General features: G+C 40.5%; 1 protein-coding gene across 2 annotated transcripts in view; it reads left to right on the forward strand.

Moving 5' to 3' along the window:
* Positions 1 to 646: 646 nt before the first annotated feature.
* The window catches only part of AFF2 (ALF transcription elongation factor 2), a 363,928-nt gene continuing 338,861 nt past the window's right edge, over positions 647 to 25,713 (forward strand). Inside the window, exon 1 of one of the 2 annotated variants that reach the window (XM_057424103.1) lies at positions 647 to 786. Coding sequence is in view for 1 of the 2 variants with exons in the window: in XM_057424100.1 (XP_057280083.1) it covers positions 674 to 714 (41 nt within the window). In the remaining variant the exon portion in view is untranslated. The remainder of the gene's footprint in view (positions 787 to 25,713) is intronic. The other variant, XM_057424100.1, reaches the window with a different exon arrangement.

The following is a 25,713-nucleotide window of genomic DNA, read 5'->3' on the forward strand; positions in this document are numbered from 1 at the left end:
CTTTGACAGGCAGCAGCTTAATATACACGTGCACACACACATATGTATATATGTATTCATTTGAATTTGGGCTCTTTCCCTTCAGTCTCTGGTAATTGTGATTTGTGTCTGGAGGGATGAACTGTCTGAGAAACAACAAATAAGAGGCCATGAGAATTGAAAGCCAGCGTTCAGGTTCATCTAGAAAGAAATTAAGCAAATCAAGTTCAGGTTTATAAAGGGAAGCAAATTAACCTGGGGTCTCCACACACTGGATCAGAACTGACTTGATAGTATTTAGTTGTATTTCAGGTTCCTGCCCTTCTAAAGAAAAATGCAGCACTTTCACTGCAGCCACCTGGGGAGGTGACAACGAGGTTATCAGGCAGTCTGGAACTGATGGAACAGCTCCTCAAATGCATCCAGCTGGGGAGGGCTTCTGGTACTAACGACCCCCTATACCAACACGTTAATGTCCAGCTGGCCACTAACTAGCTTAAACCTTTTGGAGGTGTTAATGGGAGGGAGGGAGGGAGGGAAGTGCCTCCTGGGAGATAAAGAGGAGGCATCCAGGACTTGGTAGTAGAAGTTGTTGATCGCATAAACTGTGCCTTCAAGGTAGTGTTGGGCTGGTATGCAGGCTGCTTTTGCTTGTTTTGTGGGATCTGCTGCTGGATTCCCAGCCCACTTGTGGATGCAGCTCTTGGTATGCTGGGAATGCTGTGCACCATGGAGGTATGCAAAAGAGATGATTCAACACCACTCCGATTATGATCTTACAGGCAGTCCAGGGACTTGGTCTTGATGGTAAGACAATTATTATTTTATCTCTTACCAAACTGCATATTTCACAGCAGTCTAATGTTTGCATGCTTTACTTGTAAACCACTCTTGCTATTTCATTAGTAGCTGTGTTAAAAGAGAAAAATACTTTTCCCCCCACAAAATTATTTACTCTCTTTCAAGCAGACTGCTCCCAGCCTTTCTACCTCTACAGAACCCTGAACCCACTTGAAAGGTTATTTTTTTGTTATCACTAAACAATCTATTTCAGCTGGATGCAGAAAGCCATCTTTGATTTCAATTTCCCCTTAAGTGATTTAACTAGGCTCCTTGTTGAGAGCAGACTTTTAGATGGGTCTGGAGTGGTTTCTGAATTCAGCCATCCAGATGAGAAAGCCGTGTTTAAAGGTGTTTATGAGTATGCACAATGCACCCTTGCACACCTGCAGCCTCAGGCTGCAAAGTAAACCTGTGCACATGTGTGTTGCTGCTGGGGGCTTAGGAGGTATGCAGTGTCTCCTTTTCTGACTGCTGAGGTTCCGACCTTTCTTTGCTAAGAACTTGACTGAGGTAAATATGTAAGTAAATACCTTATTGATACAGTAGGTCTTTGCATAGTTACCTGGTGTGAAATCCAGATTCTCGTTATTTATGGATTTGATTCTTACAAAGATTTTTTTTTTTTTTTTTTGGGGGGGGGGGGTGGTGTTTTCAAGTTATCACTTAATGTGGTACCTGAAACAGTGCAAATATGACCACTCGGGTAATGACAAGCTTGCCTTACCTTAAGGATAGGAAGGGATTGGATAAGAACTCTGGATTCTGGAGAGGGACCCTTCATTAGGGACTGATAGGACAAGGAGTAACGGGTTCAAACTTAAACAAGGGAAGTTTAGGTTATATATAAAGAAGTCCTTTACTGTGAGGGTGGTGAGGCACTGGATTTGTGAATTCTCTGTCCCTGGCAGTGCCCAGTGCCAGGTTGGATGGAGTCTTGGGTTATGTGGTTTAGTGTGAGGTGTCCCTCCCCATGGCAGGGGGGCTGGAACTAGATGATGTTAACATCCTTTCCAACCCTGACTATTCTATGATTCTATGCTTTGAAGATATGAACCTGCATGTTCTCAGGCTATCCAGGCTGCCTGGTCATGTTTCTTTTTCCTTCAGTTAGTGATTCTGATAATCTGATAAAACTTCCTTTGGGTTGTGAATGTCCACATTGATAAATAGAACTGGTAGTTATTTTGGCAGCATTTACCCCCAGCCAAAGTCATGTAATACTCAGCAGGGGAGGTCCCTGTCCTGCTGTAAGCTTTAGGAAAAGACAGAGTGGGTTGGTTTTGGTTGTTGGTTTCTTTTTTTGTTTTTGTGTTTTTTTTTTCGCTGCAGTTGTTGCCTGTTGTGTTAGTTCCGTAGTGCAAGAATAGCAGTTCATAATTTTATATCCAAAAGTGCAGGCTCAAAAGCTGCTGGCTGCAGTACAGGTGACAGAGTCTGCACAAAGGGAGGAATAGTGAGGAAGCATGCCCATCAACAAGGTCAAAACATTTCTGGCAGAGCCAGACTGTGAGTACATCTTCTGGATTACAGCTGCTTTGGCAGGGCTTTAGCCGAACTGCATTGTGACACAGCATATCCTGTGGGCAGAACTGTACTTTTCTTTGCCTGCCTGGATTCTGGATGTGAAGGCCACTTTTGAAAGCTGTACAAAAACTCTCAGCCATCCTATCCAAAGGTTATTCCTTCTGCTTATACCACAATATACATGGAAACCCTTTTTCTAAAGCAGGATGCTAATGGCAGGGCAGAACCAGCAGTTTCTCGAGGAAGTCCTCAAAACTCTTTGTCATTGAGTAGAAGCTGCCTTCAGCTCAGAGCTTGGGTCATGGCTGTTGATCCCAATTTAAGGTTGCAGTTTGAAGAGACTAACCCAAGTACGTGCAGTGAGGCTGTACCGGTACAATATGCTCAGAAAATTGCAAGCAGGATCATCAGGTTAGCCAAGTGCATGCAAGAGGATGAACAGCTAGATTCAACAGGGATGCTCATTTAAGGCCATCAACACCAGATGCAGCAAAACTAGGAATGCTGGTCTACAGAGCATCTCTTGTAGTTATTAATAATGACAATCTATTGTACTGATAGTGCTGGAGTACCTGTACCTTTGGAAGTATGAACAGATGCCTTTGCAGATTCACACAAAACATGTGAGTTGATGTTGCCTCTCATAACCTGTGCAGTCTATTCTTAAGGCAACATGCAACAACAAAGATAGCTCCCATAGTATGCAATGGGACAATGAGCAAACAAAGAGTGCCAGCCTGTAGGTTATACTGATGATATACTGGATAAGAGGTTGGAAGGAAAAAAGGCAGAGGAGAATGCTTCTTGAGCACCACTTGCTGAGACACAGCTTATATAATGTGGGCCTGAGGACAGGCCAAATCCTGCTTACCCTCATCCTGTGATTAGAAATAATAACTGGCAGCAGGGGAAAAGGCGTGGGATTTAGCCTGGTATGTGTTGCTTTCTTAATGGGGATGTCATTTGGCTGAATAATGTTCAGCTGCTGTTGAAGGATTTGGAAAGCAATTCTGTGAATGCACTGGAGAGTGGGAATAGGAAGATCCTTCTGAAAACTGGGCTGCTCTTTGCTACTTTGTCAAATAGTTGACTCCCATTTCATTTAGTTTTAGAGGACTATTCCTGCATTTGTTTCTTAAAAATTGAAAACACAAAAGTGGTAAAATGCTTCCACTCAAAGCGTAAGAACCATGTTCTGCTCCATTTGCTCTTTCAACTAGTCCCTTAAACTTTGTATTTACTCTATCCCTTATAAAATGTATTTAAATGGCTCCTTTGGTTTTGGAGGGGGTTTTGTGCTGAACATGGTATAGTTTTGCAGCCACAGCTTGTGACAGTTACTAGGCGTTCCTGCTTTACTAACAAATGAGACTTTCACTTTCAAAATCTTTAACAAATTGTGCAATACACATTCTTTGCGAGACATTGAGTTAGCATTTAAAATAATAAAATTTGGCAGTGGAGAGACTGTTATAGTTGTGTGACAAAATTCAGATTGGAAGGAAATGGCTCACAAAAGCATGAATTAAACATCTAATTAAAAGTGTTAAGTCTCATTTTAATTTTCTTTAAAATACCAAAGACAGAAAAGCAGCTGCATGCCTGAAGTTTGCAGTATGATAGGATCCAGTTGGGTAGAAACACAGAACTGATACAAAGGGCTCAAGGAAATGTATCTTGATGGAAAATGTGGATTTTTGGGGTCCTTGAAGACACGATTTATCACAGAGTAGATGTTTAAGGACTGCTTATGAAATGGATCTGAAATGGGAGTGGCAGAATGTTTTTTCCTGCTTTGTGGTGAGCAAATATTAGCTTAACTTTTTCAATTAGCAGATAGCATAGTATTGTGCCATGGCTCTAGTTTTGGCCTAATGGGTTCACAGTGGCCTGATAAAATAGGTTCCTATTTTTAAGTGATTATTTTAAAGATATGTAGTAGTTTCAGCTGAGGGTTGCAGTGTCCTGCAACCAATGGTTTGAAAATGTTAGCAAATAATTTGGGTCCTTCTCCAGTTAGAATTACAATTCTAAGCCAGAAAAATTTCATACCCGTATAATTTCAGAAGAATGTATTTTTTAATCTTCCATATTACACATCTACTTAAAAAGAACATACAGCATGACCTAGGATTGTTATCTATTGTTCAATAATGTAACTGGGCAGTCTAATATTTGCTCTATGAATATGAAACTTGGACACTAAATTGCTTGGGCCATTTCAAGTGATTATGGGGAAGAAAGCTCCTTGCCTAATTACAATTGTAATTCAAAATGTATTTTAAAATAGAAAATTATCTGCATTTGCACAGCTCAATCTAACCAGAAAGAAATGTGTTGTACTTGTATCCCTTCCCGTGGGCTGTATCCTGTCAGACTGTTCAGAGAAGTCAGGCTCAGAGAGATGAGCAGACAAACTATATGGAGCTCAATGCCCTCCTTGTTTCAGCCCCCAACTGTGCAAAAAAGCTTTACCTGCCCAGGCCAGAGAGAGTCTGGGTGTTTCTGCAAGCTGAAAGACTAGACTTAAATCTGCCTTCTCCCTTAGAATCATAGAATAGTTAGGGTTGGAAAGAACCTTAAGATCATCAAGTTCCAACCCCCCTGCCGTGGGCAGGGACACCTCACACTAAACCATGTCACCCAAGGATCTGTCCAACCTGGCCTTGAACACTCTCGGGGATGGAGCATTCACAACTTCCCTGGGCAACCCATTCCTAATACCTCACCATCCTTATGTAAAGAACTTCCTCCTTATACCCAATCTAAACTTCCCCTGTTTAAATTTTAACCTGTTACCCCTTGTCCTATCACTACAGTCTCTAATGAAGAGTCCCTCCCCAGCTTCCCTATAGGCCCCCTTCAGATACTGGAAGGCTGCCATGAGGTCTCCATGCAGCCTTCTCTTCTCCAGGCTGAACAGCCCCAACTTCCTCAGCCTGTCTTCATACAGGAGGTGCTCCAGCCCCTGATTGTCCTTGTGGCCTCCTCTGGACGTGTTCCAACAGTTCCATGTCCTTTTTATGTTGAGGACACCAGAACTGCACACAATGCTCCAGGTGAGGTCTCACAATAGCAGAGGAGCAGGATCCCCTCCATCGACCTGCTGGTCGCACTCCTTTTGATGCAGCCCAGGATATGGTTGGCTTTCTGGTCTGCGAGCGCACACTGAAGCCGGCTCATGTTCATTTTCTCATAGATCAACACCCCCAAGTCCTTCTCTGCAGGGCTGCTCTGAATCTCTTCTCTGCCCAACCTGTAGCTGTGCCTGGGATTGCTCTGACCCAGGTGTAGGACCTTGCACTTGGCACGGTTAAACTTCATGAGGTTGGCATCAGCCCACCTCACAAGTGTGTCAAGGTCCCTCTGGATGGCATTCCTTCCCTCCAGTGTATCAACCAATTAGTGTGGTTTTATTTTGGAGCAACTGGAATGCAGCTCCTAATTTACACCAGTTGCTAAGAATTAAGAAACAGGCTTTTGAAATACTAGATTTTTTTTTTTCTTTTCAAGTCTGGCCTGATGTTGGGATGGCCCTGTGCAGAGCTTCCTGCTGAAATAACCAGTGCTTCTAAGGATCAACACAAATAAAGGGTTGCGCATGGCTTTTTTGAGAGCCAAAATGTACATACACGCTTACATGGGTGCTGCCGTAGCTGTGTGTGGTCTTTCCATAAGGTAGGAAGTTTCTTTTTGATTTGAAAATGCTCATGTCTGGCTGTTTCTAATTTGGAGAGACTGAAGAAGTATGTCATGAAAATGTTGGGCAGGTTGCTGGACATGTCTAGGGGAAAGAGTTTGTCTGCTTGGAGGAACTCGTAAGTCTGTTTTGCTTTCATGTCATGAGAACATATAAGGTTTTATTTTTTATCTTCAGAAAATATTGGTTCTGATCAAGTGTGCCTAAATCGGTACACAATTACCACAGTAGCTCTAGGTGCATGCTTTACTCAGGGTTTGCAAACACTGAAACCCACCACGCCAGGTTCTTGGGTTTATGACTTGCCTGTCTGAAAAGCTACAACCAACACTGAAACTACACAGTGGAACAGTTCTGCCCCAGTTCTTCCTCTTGCTGAGACAGTGATGCAGCCGCATATGGCTGAGTGTTCCTGCTTGTGGCTTGGGGAATCAAGCAGAGCAATACATGAATTTCAATAAGCGTGCTCCCCCTCCACACACAGTCCCACATGCCTTTCTCAATTTTGTTTCTGGATGGAACAATTAATGTGCAGAGGCTTTGTGAAGCCATGGGCAGCTAGAATATGGGTGTAATTTAGCACAGCAGACACAGTACTTGCAGACAGGCACATCAGGCAGAGAGTCAAATTCAGTTCATTTGTTATGAAGTTCCTGGGCACTAGTCTACACAGGTAGAATATGTGCATTAAAATGCATTTAACATTAATGTGGGACATACTTCATATATTCTCTGATCAGGTCAAGATTTATAAAGAATGCCTTACAGTATAGCCAGGAACTATTGCACATGCCTTGGACTTGGATGAGGGAGGAAAGCATTCTCAGAAAAATCAATGAAATATTTAAGCAGAAAAAGTCATTTTGTCTCTTTGATTTCATCTGGTAGCAACTGAAAATATGTTTTTAGGCGCCTTTAAAGTAAGTCTAATTTCTCATTCACTGCTGGAAAAAAAAGGAAATTCTCTGGTTATTCATAAATACAAGAGCAATATGAAGTGGTTACTCATTTATTCAATCTGTTATTGCACAACAGTGTTCTAAAGTAAGAGGTTTAAAAGGGCTGGAAATACAAAGCATTGAAGCATAGCAATGGTAATATTAATTTGCAGAATGCTGCTGTATATGACTGTAATAACTGAAAACTGGATGGGGGGGAAACGGGTTGGACAACAAGATCAGCAACTCGTAAACTGAACATTCCTTCTTTCCCTGACCCTTTTCCCCCTTTTTCCTCTCCTCCCCCCTAAAAAAAAAAACAAACGGAGAAAACCCCCACAACCAAAAACTCTGAACAAAACAAAGGAATTGGAGAAAACATCAAACAATAACCAAGAGATGGGTGGCAGAGGAGAACTGGCAGAGTCATGGATGAAGAAAGGGAAATGAGCTGTGAGACAATGGCTGGAAAGTTAACACTACAGTGAAAGGAGCTTTTTAATTAGAAAGTTAGTCACTGAAAGACTCCAACCCCCAGCCTAAAACCCAGAAGTATTTCTCTGCATGGGAAAGGATACTTGTATGCACATGCTGAATTCTCTGCCCACACGCAGTATGCATGAAGCTTTATAAATATTGCAGCAAAGGTTGAGTAAACAGCTGGTGCTGAGGACCTGGTGTCTGCGTTGTCCAGGCTTTGGGCATTTGTGTTTCACATTGGCTCTAGCCTGGCCATGCTTCATGTCCTGACTTGCACTGCAGAGTCAGTGTGGAGCAGGCAAACTGGCTGCTTCTTTGTGGAAACGGAAATGAGATGTGGCCCAGTTTGATCCAGAGTAACTTCAAAAGAACTGTTTTCACCTGGAGCTGCCAACACAGACACCCCATCCTAAGAGCATGGGGGGCACTCCTGAAGATCTAGTGCCCAGGTGCTGCTGTTTGGGGTTTTGGTACTTGTAACCTTGTTCAAAGTTGATCAAGATCATTGCTTACAGCTGATGAGTCTTCACATCTTGTGTTTTGGATAATACTTTTGGCAGAACGACCTGGTGCTGTTTCTGCCCCTCTCACCTACAACACAAGTAAAGGGCTGATCAAAATGGGTTTGCTGTAACACTTCATGAAATGATTGCTTTGGACTGCTTATACTTGATGGGGAGTTTACGTATGTGTTGTTGAAGTCAGATGATCCTGATAATCCTGCATTTCCTCTCGTGTTTATATGAAGAGTAGTGCCCAGTCCCAGTTATTAAATACCACATGATTGACAACAGAGTTGATTTTTAGGCTGGTCTGCTTTAACTTCTTGTGCACTGTACCTCTGCATTTTGTCTTGGCCATTACCAGGAGGAAACTACTCATAAATGGTATGGCATTTCTGAGCGGGGTATTAGTTTTAAGAGTTGTGTACCCCATAAGAAATAGTTTTATTTGAAGTCCTGTTTGTGATTAAAAAACTGGGACAAACCCAAATGTACTGGAAATGGTTAGCATCAATGCATTCAGTACTGTATAGGAAACAAGCAGAGTCTTGCAGTGCTCTCCAGACCTTATATCTGCTCAGAAAAGTCAACACAGGAGGCTCTGAACCATTTGGCACTTATTTTCTGTAAATGAGCACAGCTGAGGATTGTGGCTATTAATATATTTTTAATTGAGAATACATTGACTAAGCAAGAAAAGAGAGATTTGCTCTACAGAACTGCAACTGGCAGTCTTCTTTCCACAAAGCATCAAGCAGGAAAACAAGTGGTGACATAATGGTACTGTAACTTGGAGATAAATTTTTGAAGTGGACAATAAAATGCAGCGCAGGATAATGAAACCAAAAATTTCTATTGTATTGTCTTGCTCAGGTTGTCCTGAAGAGAACAGTATAGGTGCTGGCTTGGCATGGAGAGAAAAGGTGCCCAGAAGAATTTACTAACACTGTGTCTCATCATACCACTTTAGTGAAAAGCATATGGCAATATGAAAGTAGCACCTTGTGCTACGTGTTGTGTTCAAGAATAGGGATAGCCAAATAACCTTAAAATGGTGCGTGGGTGGCAGAAGTATCTTAAATTAAGCCTGGTCCCTAAACCTGCTCACAGTTCCACCAGTGAAAACAGAAAACACCAGCGTCATGTGGCTGTGTGTGGCAATGCATCCTCCCCTCCTCCTGCACATCTCCCCCTTTTCCTCTGGGCTGCTCCAGGATCTCAGGAATTCCTGTCAGGCCTTTGTGTAACAAGCTGGGGGGTGAAGCATACCTTGGCCATAGCAGGAGCTCTCTTGCATGGCTAAGGAGGAAGGTGGCACTGACTGTACCAGGAACTGCTTTTGCCTGGCTAATGTAGGAAGTGAGAGTGGAATAATCAGTCACCCCCTGACAGCCTTGGAACATTCCTTCCCTTGATCATAGCCTGAGTGGAACAGTACTATTGTTACTGGAGTTTTGAAAAATTTCTAGTAATTACTGACTTGGATTGTGTCCAGGATGGAATTTTACTGATGACTAAAGCCAATCCTCTTGCCACCCTACAAACAGCAGCCCTCAGTGAGGCCCTTGGAGCCTTTCTGGGCTGCAGCAGGCTGCAAACAGCATCTCCCTCTGACTAGGACACCTTTCAGAGCTCATGAATTCTCCAGTTTGTGAGGATCTGAGGGCTGTTGCCACAAGCTGATGACAGGGCCTGGGGGTGAAGTCCCCTCAGCCTTCAAGGCTCAACCCTCCTCCGTTAAGAAGTGCCTAGACCTTTGATGTGAATACTTCACTGAACTCGAGAATTTTTAACAGGTATATCTTTATATGTATAATCTATCTTTGTGTCTGTGCATGTGTGTATAAATTGATTTGGGTACCCTATAGCAGGTTTAGCATGAATGTTGTCATCTTGGTTCTCTAAGTCACTACTGTGAGCTTTTGTGATCCACCTTAAACTGCAAATAACCTTAGATAACTGCTGAATCTTGTGATCCACCTTAAAACTGCAGACTGCTGCTAGGACAAAAGCTGTGTGGAAATCTCTTCTGTGGTGAAGTGGTACATCCACAATATCATATTAATATCACCTTTTGTTGATATCTTGGACAGTGACTCCTTTAGGTAATCCTAATTGATTACAAGTATAACCTTTTGGACATAAACTGTTGACCAAGTCTGAGACTAAGGTTGGACCTAGCTGCATCTAAGCTCCATCAGGAGTTTAGAAAGCAAGGGAATCTATTCTGATCCTTGTGTCTCAAGGGGAGGGCCTCCTTTACCCTTTTGCATCTTTAGTCTCTGTAAATCATTCTAAATCAATTCGACCTTCATTTTGCTTTGTATGTTTCATGCACGTACTAGTAGTGAGCCTTGCCATTGATCTTTGGTGGCATTATTATGAATTTTTATTAATTACTTTTGCTAATACTTTTGATAGTGATTCTTTGAGAGATCCTAAGCCACGCTTTTGTGATGCTGTGCTGGCAGAGTGCTTTATCACAGCCAGCAAACCTTAATGAGCACTGCTGAGTCGCCTCACATGTGCATCTGGCTTCCCTGTGCCGAATCTAGGCTCTTCTACTTTGTTGCATGGCACATGTACACCTGAGGTCAGGCTTTCTGCCTGTGGATAACTGAGAAAGATTTTTCTTTAGTCCTTCTCCTTAAGGAAATATTTCAGTATGCTTAAAGGGAGACTGAAATTCTTTTATATTGAATTTTCATATCAATAAATATTAAAGTCTTGATAACCACCCATTACCTAGATGTCCTAGGTCTTATCTAGCATGAAGAAGACAACAGTTATTACTTTTTAAAGTATATTAATTCTTAAAACTGTAGATTACCCTGAGTCATTCCAGTTTTTTTTAAACTGGAATTTTATACGTGAGTTTTATAAAACTTATATTTTCCACTCTAGAAAAAGGAGGTTGAGTTGCTTCAGATAGTAGAAAATGAAGTTACAGATAGCGCTGCCCCAAAACATTCTCTTAATTAGCTTGATTTGCTTTGAGCTACAGGAAAAGCGGAATTCCTGGTGAAGTGGGTGAGGGGAGACATGGAAACTTTACATTTGGATGCAGGCGGTTTCCCACTGTGTCAGGTGGATAGCAAGCAGATTGCTTGTGGAAGGTGTCTGCACCACAAGATCTGTACACATAAGCAAAAAAGCAATCTCATTTTTCAGTGGAACAAATATGCACCCTGAGTACTTTAAAAATTAGTCTCTAAGTGTGGAAAGAAAGGATAAGTGCTCATAGCAGATTCTCAGGCTTCAAGGACACTGACAGGTTCAGTGTAGGAGTAGGGAAAATGATAGAAAGTGGGTCAAAAAACAAGCTTTTTATCAATTTCTCATGTTTGTTCCTGAAACTTCCCACAATGCTACTAGGACCATCATATCTTGGCTTAGTTCCCTAAATGAATGGACTTGCTTTCCAGATAAGATAGTGGAAAAATACATATTTCAAAATAGAAGGGATTTTGTGATTCTCAGGAGGTGAAACTACCTATAATGCAAATGAGGCCCTGGACTAAATCTCAGTGTATCTGAATAAATGTCCTCCCCCAGTGTTGGGGAGGCTGTCTCCAAAGAGCTGTAAGTTTTGGGAGCTGTTTGATCTAGGAAATTAGTGTTAACTCTGTAGGAGGAGACAACTGTACTAAATCAGCCCGTATAATCATTATAAGAAAAGTGTTTATCTAAAGGGTAACTTCCACCTTCCATTATTGGAGTGATGGGTGATGCCAGGGAAATACTGAGCTAGCAACAAGGGGGGACCAGGACAAAGTGCTTGGTGCAGTGTTCAATACTGAGTAGTTGATAAAACTGAAAATTAATGCTTTGCTATGAATCATGTGGCCCTAAATCAGAACAGCATGTAATAGTGGTACTTAGGGGATACTGAAGTGGGACTTGAAGGCAGTAGAAAACTCCAGCAATGGAATAAAACATAATCAAATAGAGTTTTGCATCAGTGTAAAGCATAATTTCAAAATTGTCACAATATTTTATGTGAGAGCAGCCCCATTAACACAAGGGAAGTTAAAAAGCCTGCATTTGTCAGTAATTCCCAACTGTGGGATATTCTTTTTTTTTTAAGGGGAGCTGAAAGAATTGAGTTTGGAGGGGAGAGGGTTAAAGAAGGGAAGCATTTATACCATTCTGGGACTGCTCTGTATCTACAGCAGAAAAGTAGCCTCAATTTTATGCTATTTGCCATTTGCTGCCCGGGTGGTGATGGTTTAAAATACTAATTTTAAATAGTCATAGCTGCACTTTTTTGGCCTTTTATAAAGCACTAACATTCCAATTTGCACTTCTGCTTTAAAAAAAAGTCTTGTTACTCCTTCTCATTTCAAACTTTGTACTACTGGAACTGATTTGTCCCCTCTGATTCTGAAACTGTCTAAAATGAATTTCCTCCATGTCATTTGTGGCCTTTAATTACCTTTAGGTTAATCTGCTTGCTTACAGAGAGTCCATCTAGCTTACCCAAACCAGTTCACAGGGAACAGAAAGTCCTGTTGCATGACCCATGCCCCTGGGACTCCACTGACAGGAGATGCATTAGCAGTGCTGGCGAGGGGCTCTCCCCAGGGAAATGGCTACTCAACTCACCCTGCTCTGACTTTCCTAGTCAGATGCATCCCAATGCGGTGTCACTCATCACCACAGACATTTCACTACTTTGTACCTATATTCTGGTCTAAAATGGCAGAAGACAAAGTAAATGAGTTGTTAATTTTATGCAATGCATAGGTGACTATGCAGCTAAAGAACTTATTTGCTGGAGATGCAGTGAGCTAGAGATCCTTTTTGGTTTGTTCTTTCCCATGAGCTGAATTTTAACACCATGCTTAGCTTAAGTCTATAAAGGATGCACTATTGGATAGCTCTGGATAAGGCTATATGGGGAGAAGCCACTTGCAATTAAAAAAAGTTCAAGATGCTGAGTAGGCTATGATAGAACAAAGTTGTCTTGTAAAGGCTTGGGTTTCTTCCCTATAATTCTAATCTGCAAAATGTTGCCTGGGTTTGGTTTTCATGTATTTATCCATTAACTGTTTTAAAAAGCAACCATTTCCTGAAGCAATAAAATGGTAACATTCCTACAATTAGCAATAGGAACATATGAAATGATGTAGAAGTACTTGTCTGAATGATTAAATGCAATTTCCAATCTCTGATGCTACTCTGTACCCTATGACAGGTGAAGGTAATGAAAACAGTAAGTTGATTTGCAGTTTTCCACAAAATCTTGATTGGTAGTAATATACCAGCTTAAAAGTATGGTGGAGTTATGAAAAGTACACATTTCATATGGAGAAAATGGCAACTGTGACATTACCACCGGTCACGCCAGAGCTTCATCTCCCTAGAAGCAAAGAATTAAGACACAAGATACTTGAAAAGTCAATCAAAATTAATTAAGAAATTACAAATCAATCACTAATATTCCAAAAAGTCTTGTTATGACCTCAGTTACTTGCTTAAGCATAAACAAAATAATCAGATATGTTTCCTGTCTAGAAATAAGATCATTGCCAATTAACTTAGGACTTAATTACCTCTCTAAGGTACTGAACTTTAGATGCATCATAGCCATTCTTATTAGTCACTGCAGTGACTCTAGTACATTTTTTATTTATTATTGTTATGTAACTATTATAGTTACACTTACAATGCCATTAAAAAACAAAGCCTTCAATATGATGTTACAGTTAATGCCACATAAAAAGGACAGAAGCATTAAATAAAAGTAGAATTAAACAGACGATGTAAGTTTTCTTTGGAAAACCACCAGTCCAGCTTCTGCTCTTTGCTGGGAGGCATCAGCATAAGAGTTTATACATTTAGAGGTATCAATTTTCCAGTGCCCAGCTGTAATTGCTCTTTATTTCTGGTCATGAGCTATTGGATATGCCAGCCCTTTGGCACCTCAGAAGTCATGGTATAGCACTGTAATGTAATCCCTACCTTTTGAAGATGCTTCCTGCTTGTCTGTGCTATAACAAAACTTGGGACAATCTTGTTGTTTTTTTTCTTTCATGAGATCCCAGCAATTTGGTTTTTTTTCTAACACCTCAGTGATCCAGTTTTCTTCTTTTGCTTCTCTTTCTGTTTTAATAACTACAAGCTGCTCTTTTTCCAAGGCTGAGAAGAATTTGTTCCATGTTTGCCAGGAATAAACAGTCCAGCAGAACAAGTGTTCTGTCTGAACAGAGGAGTGAAGAGAGAAAAAGTTGGATCAATGCAGATATTTAAAACTGTTCCTTTGTTCAAAGTGGATGCTAATGTTAGTTGTTTAGTGGCGTGTGATAAGTATCTCCAGATCACTGAGTGTCTGGAAATAAACCTACACTATAAGTGATATGCAAGTGTAACTATAGCTTGTGAGCTGGTAGTAACACCACCAGAACGTGTATTTTGTAAATGGGCATTGTCTTTTTTTACAACCAGAAAACAATCTATCTCAAAAATACTCTCGCCTTGTCTGTAAGTCAAATCTTTTTGGGGTGCCTTTATGCACTCTTTCCACCAGGTAGAACAGTATGATCTATTCTTCACCTTTGGCTTTACCACAGTTTTAGCTGGCATTTGGGATTTGGCTGTTTTACCATTTTATGACTGAGCTGGACAAATGGGGTTAGGAAAGCCAATGTACTTCTTGGCACTGATTATATTTACAGCAGGAGTGGGCTAACAGCAGTATTGGGCTAACAGCAGTATTTTCTTTCACAAAAGAATCATTTCAGCTTTAAGAAAAGCTCACAGTTCCCATGTGTATTATCTTGTGGTTTGGGGGTTGTTCAGGGTTTTTGTTTGTTTGCTGTGTTCAAACTTAGGAAGTAAAACAATCTGGTGTCTGCTTCAAATCTGGCAACCTAAACATAGGTGGATTTAGGACTTGCAGGTCTTGTTTTGAGAAAGAATTTGGCTCACAGGGAACCCTTTGACAGGATTAAACCCTGTTCCTTTACAGTGCCTGAAGGTTGGGAGCTTCCTTGTCCAAAACACTCCTGGGTACCTGTTTTGTGACCAACTTGCTAACAATGCACGTACACACATGGTAGAGTTGCCACAAGCTAAACTGAAGCTTCTACATCTCTTTATCCACTGGTTCTAGGCCAGGACTGCAGTTAAGATCTTCAATAATACAGCATTTGACAGGTGCTGTATATACTTCATGCACACATTTTCCTTTAATTCATGTCTAGATTGGTCTTGTAACATTTTACCTGGATCTAGGAATATGTCCCTTACAATAAAGGAGGTGTCAACCCAGGGAAGTGGATTTAGCAGAATCTGGCAAATGTAATAGGTGAGCTATTCTTTCTAAAGAGGCAAAAGGAATCCTAAATGAGACACTTTTGTTCTAGAATGGAAATATCCATCCTGGGAGTGTCCTTTGAGGGAGTTAATACCTGGCTCACTTCCAGGAGTAATGTCATGTGAAGACTAGCCCATTTCTGTTGTCTCCATGGTCTTTTTTTCTTCTAAATGTGAAGCAGTCAACATAAATACCCAGTGCTACATACAGAGATGTGCTTGGCTACCTTAGTATATAATTTTTTTCTCAGCTGCTGTTGAACAATTAAGCACTTTCACAAAACTCCTTGTTTTGTGTTATCTAAATTCATTTATTGAGTATGTTTTCTACAGAGGCCACACTACTTAATTTTAGGAAAAAGGCAAGGAATGGAGAACATCCTTTTCAGATGTTGTCCTAGCTGCCAAGGGTATATGGCCAATAAGAGTAATGCTGTCATAGGACAAATAGATCACTTCTTGCATGCACGTCTGCCTTGGTTTGTGCATGGGCTTGCTAGCAGAAACACAGCTGGGAGGAGGTTGAGGAGAACTGGTGGTGTTTATGCAGAACTCATTTCTTCAGTATTACAAATCTTCTCTGGTGCTTTTCTTTTAGGTCCTTTTTCCTTTCTTGGCTATTCTTAATTTCACAGAGTAAAGCTAAATCTTACTCTGGGGTAACTGTGTCCATCATTGATGTCCAGGATCATACAAGCCTCTGTTCTGATGTTCTGTTCTTATGTTCAGGTGCTGCTTTGCCTATGCTTGGCCCCAAAGCCAGGCTGAGCAGGGAAGCAGTTTTTGCAATGTGTTTTTCTGGGTTGGCTTGTCAGTGGCTCCTGACGTGCAGGGAGAAAATGATGATGGTATTGCTATTGCTGGGTAGTGCAGAAGTACTAATATCTTTACAGGCAGTAAAGAATTGAGTTATGCCCGGGCATTTGCTAGTTATGTGCTTGCTCACAGTCACGCAAAGAGCCTGTTTGGAGATGGAATACGGCACATCTACTCTGCTTCCCTTTCCTGTGATTTAAAGGACACTCCTAATCATGACTTTATTATGCCTGCCACACACTGCTTATAGTTCTGAAAGGAGCTTGACTGAGAGTGCTGACATTTCTTAATGATATTTTGATCATTTTCCTGTAAATTATTCTGTTAGGAAATGTGCCATGAGGAATAGAGGAAGGAATGGAGAATTTTACTTTCAGCCAGACTTAGATGAGTAAACCCTGCCACAGTCCTAGGTCTTGCTATGATGCACTTAAGATTAGGGGCCACATTTGAAACTTCTACTGAGTTTAAATAGGGTTTGGATTAGACCCTTGAATACTTAACCATTTTATATCTATATACATATATACATACACACATACTGACTGTTACCATACTACTTTTGTAGTCTTCAGCTCACCAAGTTCTCATAAACCTCAAGAGCAAAATAATACCGCCATTGCTGTTACTCAGGAGCAATTTGTTATACCAGGTACAGAAGCACAGAATTAGAAGATTAACCTCCCTGAGCCAAGTGATGAGGGAAGCAGCCTGTGGTGGGAGGTCGCAGGTTGATGGCAATTAATGGCCTTTTTGTCATACTCGAGTACTTTGCACTGTTCTGGTAACTGGTGGCTTAGGCAGGAGAGATTAAAATTCTGGGAGATGAAATATAAGGGGAAGGAGGAAAAAAAGGGGAGGAAAAATATGAAATGTGTAACACATGGTGATGGTGCTGTTATTTTGGCAGTTTGTGAATGACACAGCAAATCCCAGACACTGTGTTGATTCTGTGGGCAGTGATACAGACTCTTCATGTTCAGCCTACCCAGATCAGAGGAGCTATCATCAGCAGTTGTCATTGACAGGAACCTATGCTGTTAAAAACAATCTGACATAAATGTCAGATGGGACTGGAGCTTGCAGCTGCTTTCGAAGGTTTGCTTTATTTGTGTTTTGCTCTGTGATGTGTCCACTGCATGGACCAGAATCTGAGGGTCCAGAGGGCAACAGCTAGAAGGGTCCTTTATTAATAACACATACTGAATGTTAGCAAAACCATGAGTCTGCCTGAAATAAGTCAAGATAATCTCCTTTAAGACCACCTTCAGCAGGAATGGCCAAATCCACAAGTGCTTCCAGCCTTTGAGTAACCAGGCAAAGTCTGATCAAACATATTGACTTATACTTGCAGCTCCACTTTTGATTACATGATGGTCAGCACTTAGAGTATGAAACAGTTTGCTTTATCTGGTGAGTTCCTAAAAGATGCAGCAGCAAATTAAACTTTAACATTTAAGTTCAACAGCCAGATGTTTTTATAGAGTTATCTAGCTCAGGCAACCCTACAAAAGTAATGTCTGTTTAATGGCATTTAATTCAGCTGCTTTGTTGTTTTTTTTTCCTTCCATAAACACTAAATTTCTCCATTTCTTCCATGAGCCAATTGTAAATCTAAGGAGCAGCTGTAGAATACAACATGCAACTTCCAAACTTCCTAATGGATAACATAAGCATATCACACCTGCAATTGCGGTACTCCTAGTTAATGTACCTATTGCCATTTGCAAGTGGTTTAGCCCTTCTGTTTTGGAATTCTTCAGTTAAGTAGACCACACACTCATAAACTGAGGTTATCTGAACCAAATATTACCTTTCCATTTTTTACCCCTCTAAAATCTTTAAAGACTTTAGACACATGTAAAATGGGGCTTAGTAGAATACATACTGTTATTGGTGACTAGAGCCAAGCAATCAATCTTAGAATCATCCCTGGAGCGCACTAGCATTTCCTTGCACATGGGTGCTTTCAGAAAGCAAGTAAATTACCTGTTTAGAGAGATTAAGTGAGTTGGTGCAGTAACCTGCAAACTATAATTTGAGTCAAAAGCCTTTCTCTCCACATCCCCCTTCACAGAAATTAACAACTCCAGTAGCATAATGTTGTTTTTGTACTGCTGCTCTCTCTACAGTAAAATATACTTTATTACTATTTGGGGGCTTTATCCCTTTTATGACAACCAGTATCAAGAGTAATATTACACCAATAACTTGGTTTGTTAAGTATTAATACAAGGGAAATTATGCTAAGAGCACTGTGTGAGTTTAATTGCAATTCACACTTTAATATTTTGATGCTGCTGTAAAAATGTAGAATGAGAAACATTATAATTCTATTGGATACTAATAAATTGTGTTGTGGAGGAGGATATGAGCTGTACTTGCCATAATGAAGCACATTCTACTTCCCATCTTTGTTTTGATCTTGCATGTGTAGGATTTCATAGAAAGGTTCAGTGAAGGTGCTGCAGAACAAGAAAGAAATGAATGCAGGGTTGTATTTTTTATTTACAATAATCAGAAACAAAGTGAAAATAATGTAAATCATCTTCCTCATGTAGTATTTGTCAAACATTTTCTTTATTCAAAATGTGAGCTTCTTCAGAATGAGTCCTATCATGTTAAATTTATTTTTTTTCCTAGACTTAAGCTTTCCAGGTTTGGATACATCTAATAAAATGGCATTCCGAGAAATACTCAAATTCATCCTTTTTCATTTTTTCCTAATAGAAATGACATTTTTAAACTGCTATGCTTTTCTCTTGTATTCTACTCATAAATGAGGGGCATACTCTGGCAGCAATGCTCCCATGGACCAGAATCGTAGGATTGTTCAGGTTGGAGAAGGCCTTTAAGATCATCAACCACTTACCCAGCGCTGTAAATCCAGCAGTAAACCATGTCCCTAAGTGCTACATCTACATGTTTTTTAAACACCTCCCGGGATGGTGACTCCACCACTTCCCTGTGCAGCCTGTTCTGGTGCTTGATAATCCTTTGGGGAAGAAATTGTTTCTGATATCCAATCTATACCTCCCCTGGTGCAACTTGAAGCCATTACCTTTCATCCTGTCACTTCTTATTTGGGAGAAGAGACCAACTCCCACCTCACCCCATCCTCCTGTGAGGCAGTTGTAGAGACCAATAATGTACCCCCTGAGCTGCCTTTTCTCCAGACTAAACTGCCTCAGGTACCCCAGCTGTTCCTTATTACACTTGTGCTTCAATCACCAGCTCCGCTGCCTTGTACTGGACCTGTTTCAGCACCTCAATGTCTCTGTTTTACTGTGGGGCCCAGAACTGAACACAGGATTTGAGGTGTGACCTCACCAGTACTGAGTACAGGGGGATGATCACTGCCCTGGTCCTGCTGGCTATGCTGTTGCTGTTATAGGCCAGAATGCTGTTGGCTTCTTGGCTGCCTAGGCACAAGCTGGTTTATGCTCAGGTCCATCAATCAGCACCTCCAGGTCCTTTTCTGTTCAGCGGCTGTCAGCTACACTTCCCAAACCCTGCAGCATTGCATGGGGTTGTTGTGGCCCAAGTGCAGGACCCAGCAGTGAGCCTGGTTTAACCTCATACAAATCTTTCTGGGCTACTCAAATAGTTCTGTTACATTTCTCTGGGTAACCATTTGCTGAAGGCAAATGTCTACTTGGCCCTAGGCTAGTAACTTCAGCACATTATATCTGAGGCTGCCTCACAAGAGGCCTCAGAAGGAGAATGTGCATGCAGCACAAAATTACATGTGAGACATTTGAGTTGTTGACCCACCTATGGTTCTTCCAGGTACCTTTTTTTTGTGTGTGTGTGTCTGTGTGTAACAGTAAATAGTCATGCTTTGGTTACTCACTTGCTTTCAATCGGCTGTCTATGCCCTGGATCAGCTTCTACAAAAAGCACTAGTTCTGCTGTACAATCATTTTAGCTCAATGAAAATAAAGCTGGACTCTTACACTGGGCACTGTAGATAGCTACAAAAAAGATATAGTCTCAAGTTTAAAATCTTTCAGTTAAGGCAAATAAATGACTGAAGAAGGGAGACTGCACTCAAAGATCTCAAACTTCCGTGTCTTGCATGTTCTGAAGTAACTTGTATGTGTTCAAAGCACAAACCCTGTGGGGTTTCCTGATATCAGCAGCAACGAAAAGGAGCCTGAGCTAACAGTTCAATCTTATGTTCTGACATCCAGACTGAAATACACAGAACTATGTGACTTCAGCCAAATCACTCAAGCTCTTCTCTGTTGCAGTAGCTGGGAAGCAAAAATAAAAATGTTTCTCTCCGTCCCCATTATATTTTTCTGATCAAATTAGAATATTACTTGTGTTCATTTTCCCCCTAGATTATTTTCAGAGAAGCGCATGTATAGGTAGGAATGACTCCACTTCTATGCTGCTGATACAGAGGGAGCATAATCTCCTGTAGCAGCACTTTCCTTAATTTATCAGCAGCAAGAACAAGATTAGCCACAAAATATTTTGGTATCAGTGCTTTGGTGTCACTCCACTAACAGTAATACAAGACCTCATAGAAGAGGTGATAAAAGACCCAGCTCATATCCACAGGGAGATTACTAGAGCACTACTTGAATAGAGCTGCTGACCACGTACATGTAGCTGATACTAAATAGTGGTTTACTCTGATTTTTTTGCTTTGAATGTACGTAAATCATTGTGTGCGGGTAGGGGAGATGATGCAAGATTGCTGGTTAATTTGCTCTTTCTAAAGTTCAGAGACAAATCAAGGCTTGTAGTAGCAACATTTACCTTTTCCTATCAGGCTTGATTTTTAAAGATCAAGGTAGTTTTCCACTGGTCTTACTGAATTTTTTGAGGGGATGAGAACAATTTAAGGACAAACGAGTTTGTATGCTACGTTGCCGGTAAGTAATGTCCTTTCATGTTTCATAGCTTGTAACACCTTGCATTTTCCCCTTCAATTCCTTCTCCACCTCCTGATCTGGGTATTTTGTTGTACTTGGTTCTCTGCCTTCTGCCTGCACTCTCAGGCTTAGCATAGATGACTGCACATTTCTCTCATTCCCAATCTAAACCCATCCATGTGTCTTGAATGAGCAGCTTTCACAGGGATCTTCTCAATTAAAATGTTCACAGAGTCATTAAACTAACTAATGGTAGAAACTTCAGTAGCAATAATGCTGTAATGAGACGAGCTTTCATCATCTTGCTGAGGAAAACATATTTCACTTGATTCAGATAAATTATATGCCCCTACATATTATGATCAATATTTTAGCAAGACTTAGCATTTAACTATGTCATTTTTGAGTAATGAATAATCACGTTGAGTATATGAAAAACGAGTAATGACAGATATCACTGGACTGGTACGTTTTCTACTTATCAAAATGATGTTTAAATTTTTACAAAAATGTTGTATAAAGGATTCAATGACTCAAACTCGTTCCTTCTAATGAATATCTATCATCTAATACCACAACTGCTCTCAAAGTACAGGTTAACATAACTAATTCTCGAACATGTTCAAATAGGTCTGTATTTTGACAGAGGAAAATGAAACCCAGTTGTGAGGAAATATATGTGATAAAACTGGATTTCAGAAGCTGAAGTCCTCAGCAGACCACTAAAATTACTCTCTCATGTTGCATAATGGCAGTAGCACTAAGCAGTTTACGGCTACTCCATAGCTTTTCTATTATAGGAAATATGAGAGGTGTAAAGTAATTTTATCAGAAAGAATATCTAAAATAATGACTTTTAAATAATGTGCAGAAAACTTCAGCAGCTGTCCTGAACTAGGCATCCTTTAATTTGTTTATTTACTTGCCTCTGCTTACTGTGTCACGTTTCTTCTGTGTACAGGCTTCCAAATGGCTCCTGCCCTCATTTTTTAATGTTTATGCTTGAACCTACATTCTTAAAAGCATAAACCAGGACCAAAAGAAGCATTTTGATTTTCCTTAAAAACTGTCAATGCGCTTTCAAGCACCTACTTAAGAAAATCTTTGCCTCTTCTTAAGGCCTGTTGAATGAACCATCAGTAAATATGTGCAGGTCTTAGAAAGATCATAGAATCAGGAAGCATTTGTCCCTGCAATCCAAAAAGAAATCTCTGTAGCCATAATTTTTTCTCATTCAGGTAATCAGTTACTTGATTACACTGATCTGTGGTTGACTTTTTTCTTCCAACAACTGATCTCTCATGGAGTTCTCAGGTTGCAATTGGGGTGACAGATACTGTTTATATTTTTGGTATTCTTAGGCTGTAGTAGGTTGTTCTGCTCTTAATTGACTTTGTTTTTTCCATCATGGCGCACAGGTACCTAAAACTGATTTGTAACTATATAACCACTAACATAGTGACTTGCTCTTGTACCTGGGTTTAGAGGTGCGTTTTTGTACTTCTAACTTTAAAAAAATAAATATAGTATTCATGGGTATACCCTATTTCAATTGTGTTAAAGAGATGCAGCAATCACCTCAACTGTTATTTCTGGGCCTTTAAAATTAAAACAAGAAGCAGAAGGGTCTATGATCACTTAGGTCAAATCTTCTGTCGAGCAGCTCTTCACTTGGAGGAGGTTTTCACCATTATCTATAAGAAGCACTGCTTGTTTTAATCACCTGTACCTCACAAAGAGGTTTCTGTTCCTCACAGAGTGGACAAAAGGCTTTTCAGGTATCCCCTCAGTGTAGCTGGCTCTAAGGTTTCCTTTCAGTATTTAGTTATTTTAGCGGAGTCCGGATAAATTTCTAATGCTTCCATCATTTTATGGAAGAATAATGTCAAGGAGATCACCTATAATCTTCTCATTATATTTACATAAATACCATTCTGCTTTTAAACTCCTTTCCAAGTGTGTTTTTTTCACTCACAGTGAATATTGTCAATATCACTGTTTTCCTTAGGGATGAAACAGCTAATAATCTATACTATATAATAGGAAAATTCACATTAATGTTATCACAAGAATGATGATTACTGACTCTTATAGGGTTAGTTTTCCACAATGACAGAAAGGCATTCTAAAACGCATTTTCATAAATTAGGTCATTTAAATCAGTTCAATATGTAAGCCATGGCAGCAGATTTTTCACTTGGCAACTCTTCATTTTGTAGCTTGGATTAATTCTGATTCTGCCCAGTTACTCATTTTTATCCTCAAAACTTAATTTTCAGTAAATGTAGTGACATCACAAAAGGGTATAACATGATTTGGTGCCCCCTGCCTCTTCTGGCTGTGGAGATGACTTCACAAGGCACAGCCACTATAACAGCAGAATCACAAGTGAACCACATAAGTGACAAGGCAGCAGTTTTCCACTAGTGATGGGGGGGGGGGAGGAGAAAGTGGGAGTGGAATTGCATCCCAGACCAATGATGGGAGTAAATAGAAGTTATACTACTCACTTTTCAAAATAGATTTTAAAAGCTTAAGTCATTTAATGACCTTACTCTGGGGTGCCTCAGTGCTAGAGCTGTACAAACACAGGGTAAAATACAGTCCATGCCCCAGTGAGTTTAACAGCCCTCTCTGTTTCCCCCTGGCAATGCCATTATGCTCCAACCCTCTCCTCTGGGGTAGGATGAAGGCCTCTGCCTCCTCCTCCTGATTATTTTAACAGACCTCTGGTTAGCGCGTGGAGCGAACTCTCTAGACTTTGCCGTCAGCACTACAATCCTTTCAAAGCTCACCTGGCAGGTTTCCCAGAAAAGCAAGACACGGTCATTTAAGCTGGTTGCCAGGAAAAAGACTGAATAATGCTCATTCTAGCTATTTGTTTGGGATACTGGTTCTCACTTTATGAAATAAATATGCCAGACATTCATCTCTTGAATGAAAAGAAATTGCTGCAATGGTCTTGCACTGTTCTCAGCAGAACCTTTCCAAGACCTCTCAAAGGCCTTTGACAGTCCATCTCGGATGCTCTAATCCTAACGCTATTTTTGTATGGAGTATCAGTTTCACTGGGTCTTCCAGGGCTCAGATGGAGTTCAAATGGGGAGGCTTCTCTATCATTGTCTTGCATGTGGGCCTGACGATCTTTTTCTCATATCAGACCTGGCTTTTGTTTAGTGTAAAAATCTTAGGGGGGTGAATACCCAAACCCAGTAACTTTCATACTCTGTGCTTGCCAGAGAATGGATGTGGGCTGGTACTTCAAAGGTCTTTTCTATACTATAACATTTGTTACATCATACCGCAGTAGGATGTAATAAGCTTATAGGATCCATCCGCTAATGGCCTATGTCTGGATGATTGGCAGTGTCTGCCTACAGAACGCAGACACTTCTGGTTTTCTTGCAACACAGCAGGAAGAAGCCTCCCAGCTCAAGTCTTTTGGCTTTCCCATGCACCAGTAAAATGCTCCCAAAATCCTGTGTAACTGAGCAAATATGTGAACAAAAACTCCAGATACCTTCAAATGGGTATGCATTTGTGAAAACACAGTGATCCTGCAATTAAGTTGACGTAATATATTAATGAGGGGGGGGTTGTCTTTTTTTTTTCTTTTTTTCAAGAAAAGAAACATTTTGTCAGTATTTAACAACCTCCTAATAGGGGAAAGTCTGTCCTTAAATGAATTTCAATTTTGTCTGACTTCCTCATTATACACATGGAATATTTCATACATGTGGATGCTACTTGCGCTTTTTAATGCTTGGTGTTTATCATTAAATTCCTTTGTTTGGTATTGGACAGCTAGACAAATACTGAAGCTGTGCTTGGATTCTGTTGCTTCCTTGTAGTTAACCCTGAACGGCTACAGGATCTGCTCTGAACGTATTTGTTAGAGATGCCATACTCTGGTATTAGTAGAAAACAGGAAAGTCTATTTTCCTAACATAGTGTGATCAGGTAATTGAGGTTGAAGGAGATGAACATAACAGAGTGATCTTATCAGGATAACAGAAGAAAGACAGGAAAGAGGAAGGGAACAAGATACCAACTTTTCTTGCCTGGTATTCCTTCTCTGTGCTAATGCTGTCTGCCATGTATTATTCTTTTTGTTTCCTTCATAAAAAGGAAGCTTTGCCTAGTCTTACGTTTCTGCAAAGTGCATTAGAGAATATCATCATAAAAATCACTGAAGACGAGAGAGTACTTCAGCAGCTTATATATAGACATCTTCGCTGCAAAGTGCTGCTGTCTTTTGAAAGCAACATGGCAGAAAGAAGGAAACTTGATGTGAAAAGCCTTTTTACCATGCTTTTGCACTTCAATTTTCTGGCTGTGTTTGTGTTTCAAAGTTGGTATGGTAGTTTTGTTTTACGCTGTGAGCTAGCTTTGGTTCCACTCATAAGGAACATATGGTCATGCAATCAGTTAAAAAGCAACTACAGGGATTGCTCCTGCATGCCAGGTTAGGAGAGGGTAAGAGCCATCCTAAGCCCATAAGCAACTGGTCTGGTTAAAGGAAGGGATTGCAGCAGATGGGATCCTCTTCATCTGCTCCCATTGGCCCATCGTTTACAATTGGTAAGCATGAAATAAAATTTTGTCTCTTAAATCTTAGAAGGTAGCCAGCTGCTTTGAACCCTGCAAAACTAAGTATTGGCCATAAACTTAAAAACATGAAAAAAAGAAAAGAGGGGAGAGGATGGGAGAGAAGGATCAAATTAATC

The sequence above is a fragment of the Pezoporus wallicus genome, unplaced genomic scaffold (assembly GCF_028554395.1).
Source record: "Pezoporus wallicus isolate ANWC-B61680 ecotype Strahan unplaced genomic scaffold, APGP_CSIRO_Pwel_v1 contig_8075, whole genome shotgun sequence".
Taxonomy (NCBI): domain Eukaryota; kingdom Metazoa; phylum Chordata; class Aves; order Psittaciformes; family Psittacidae; genus Pezoporus; species Pezoporus wallicus.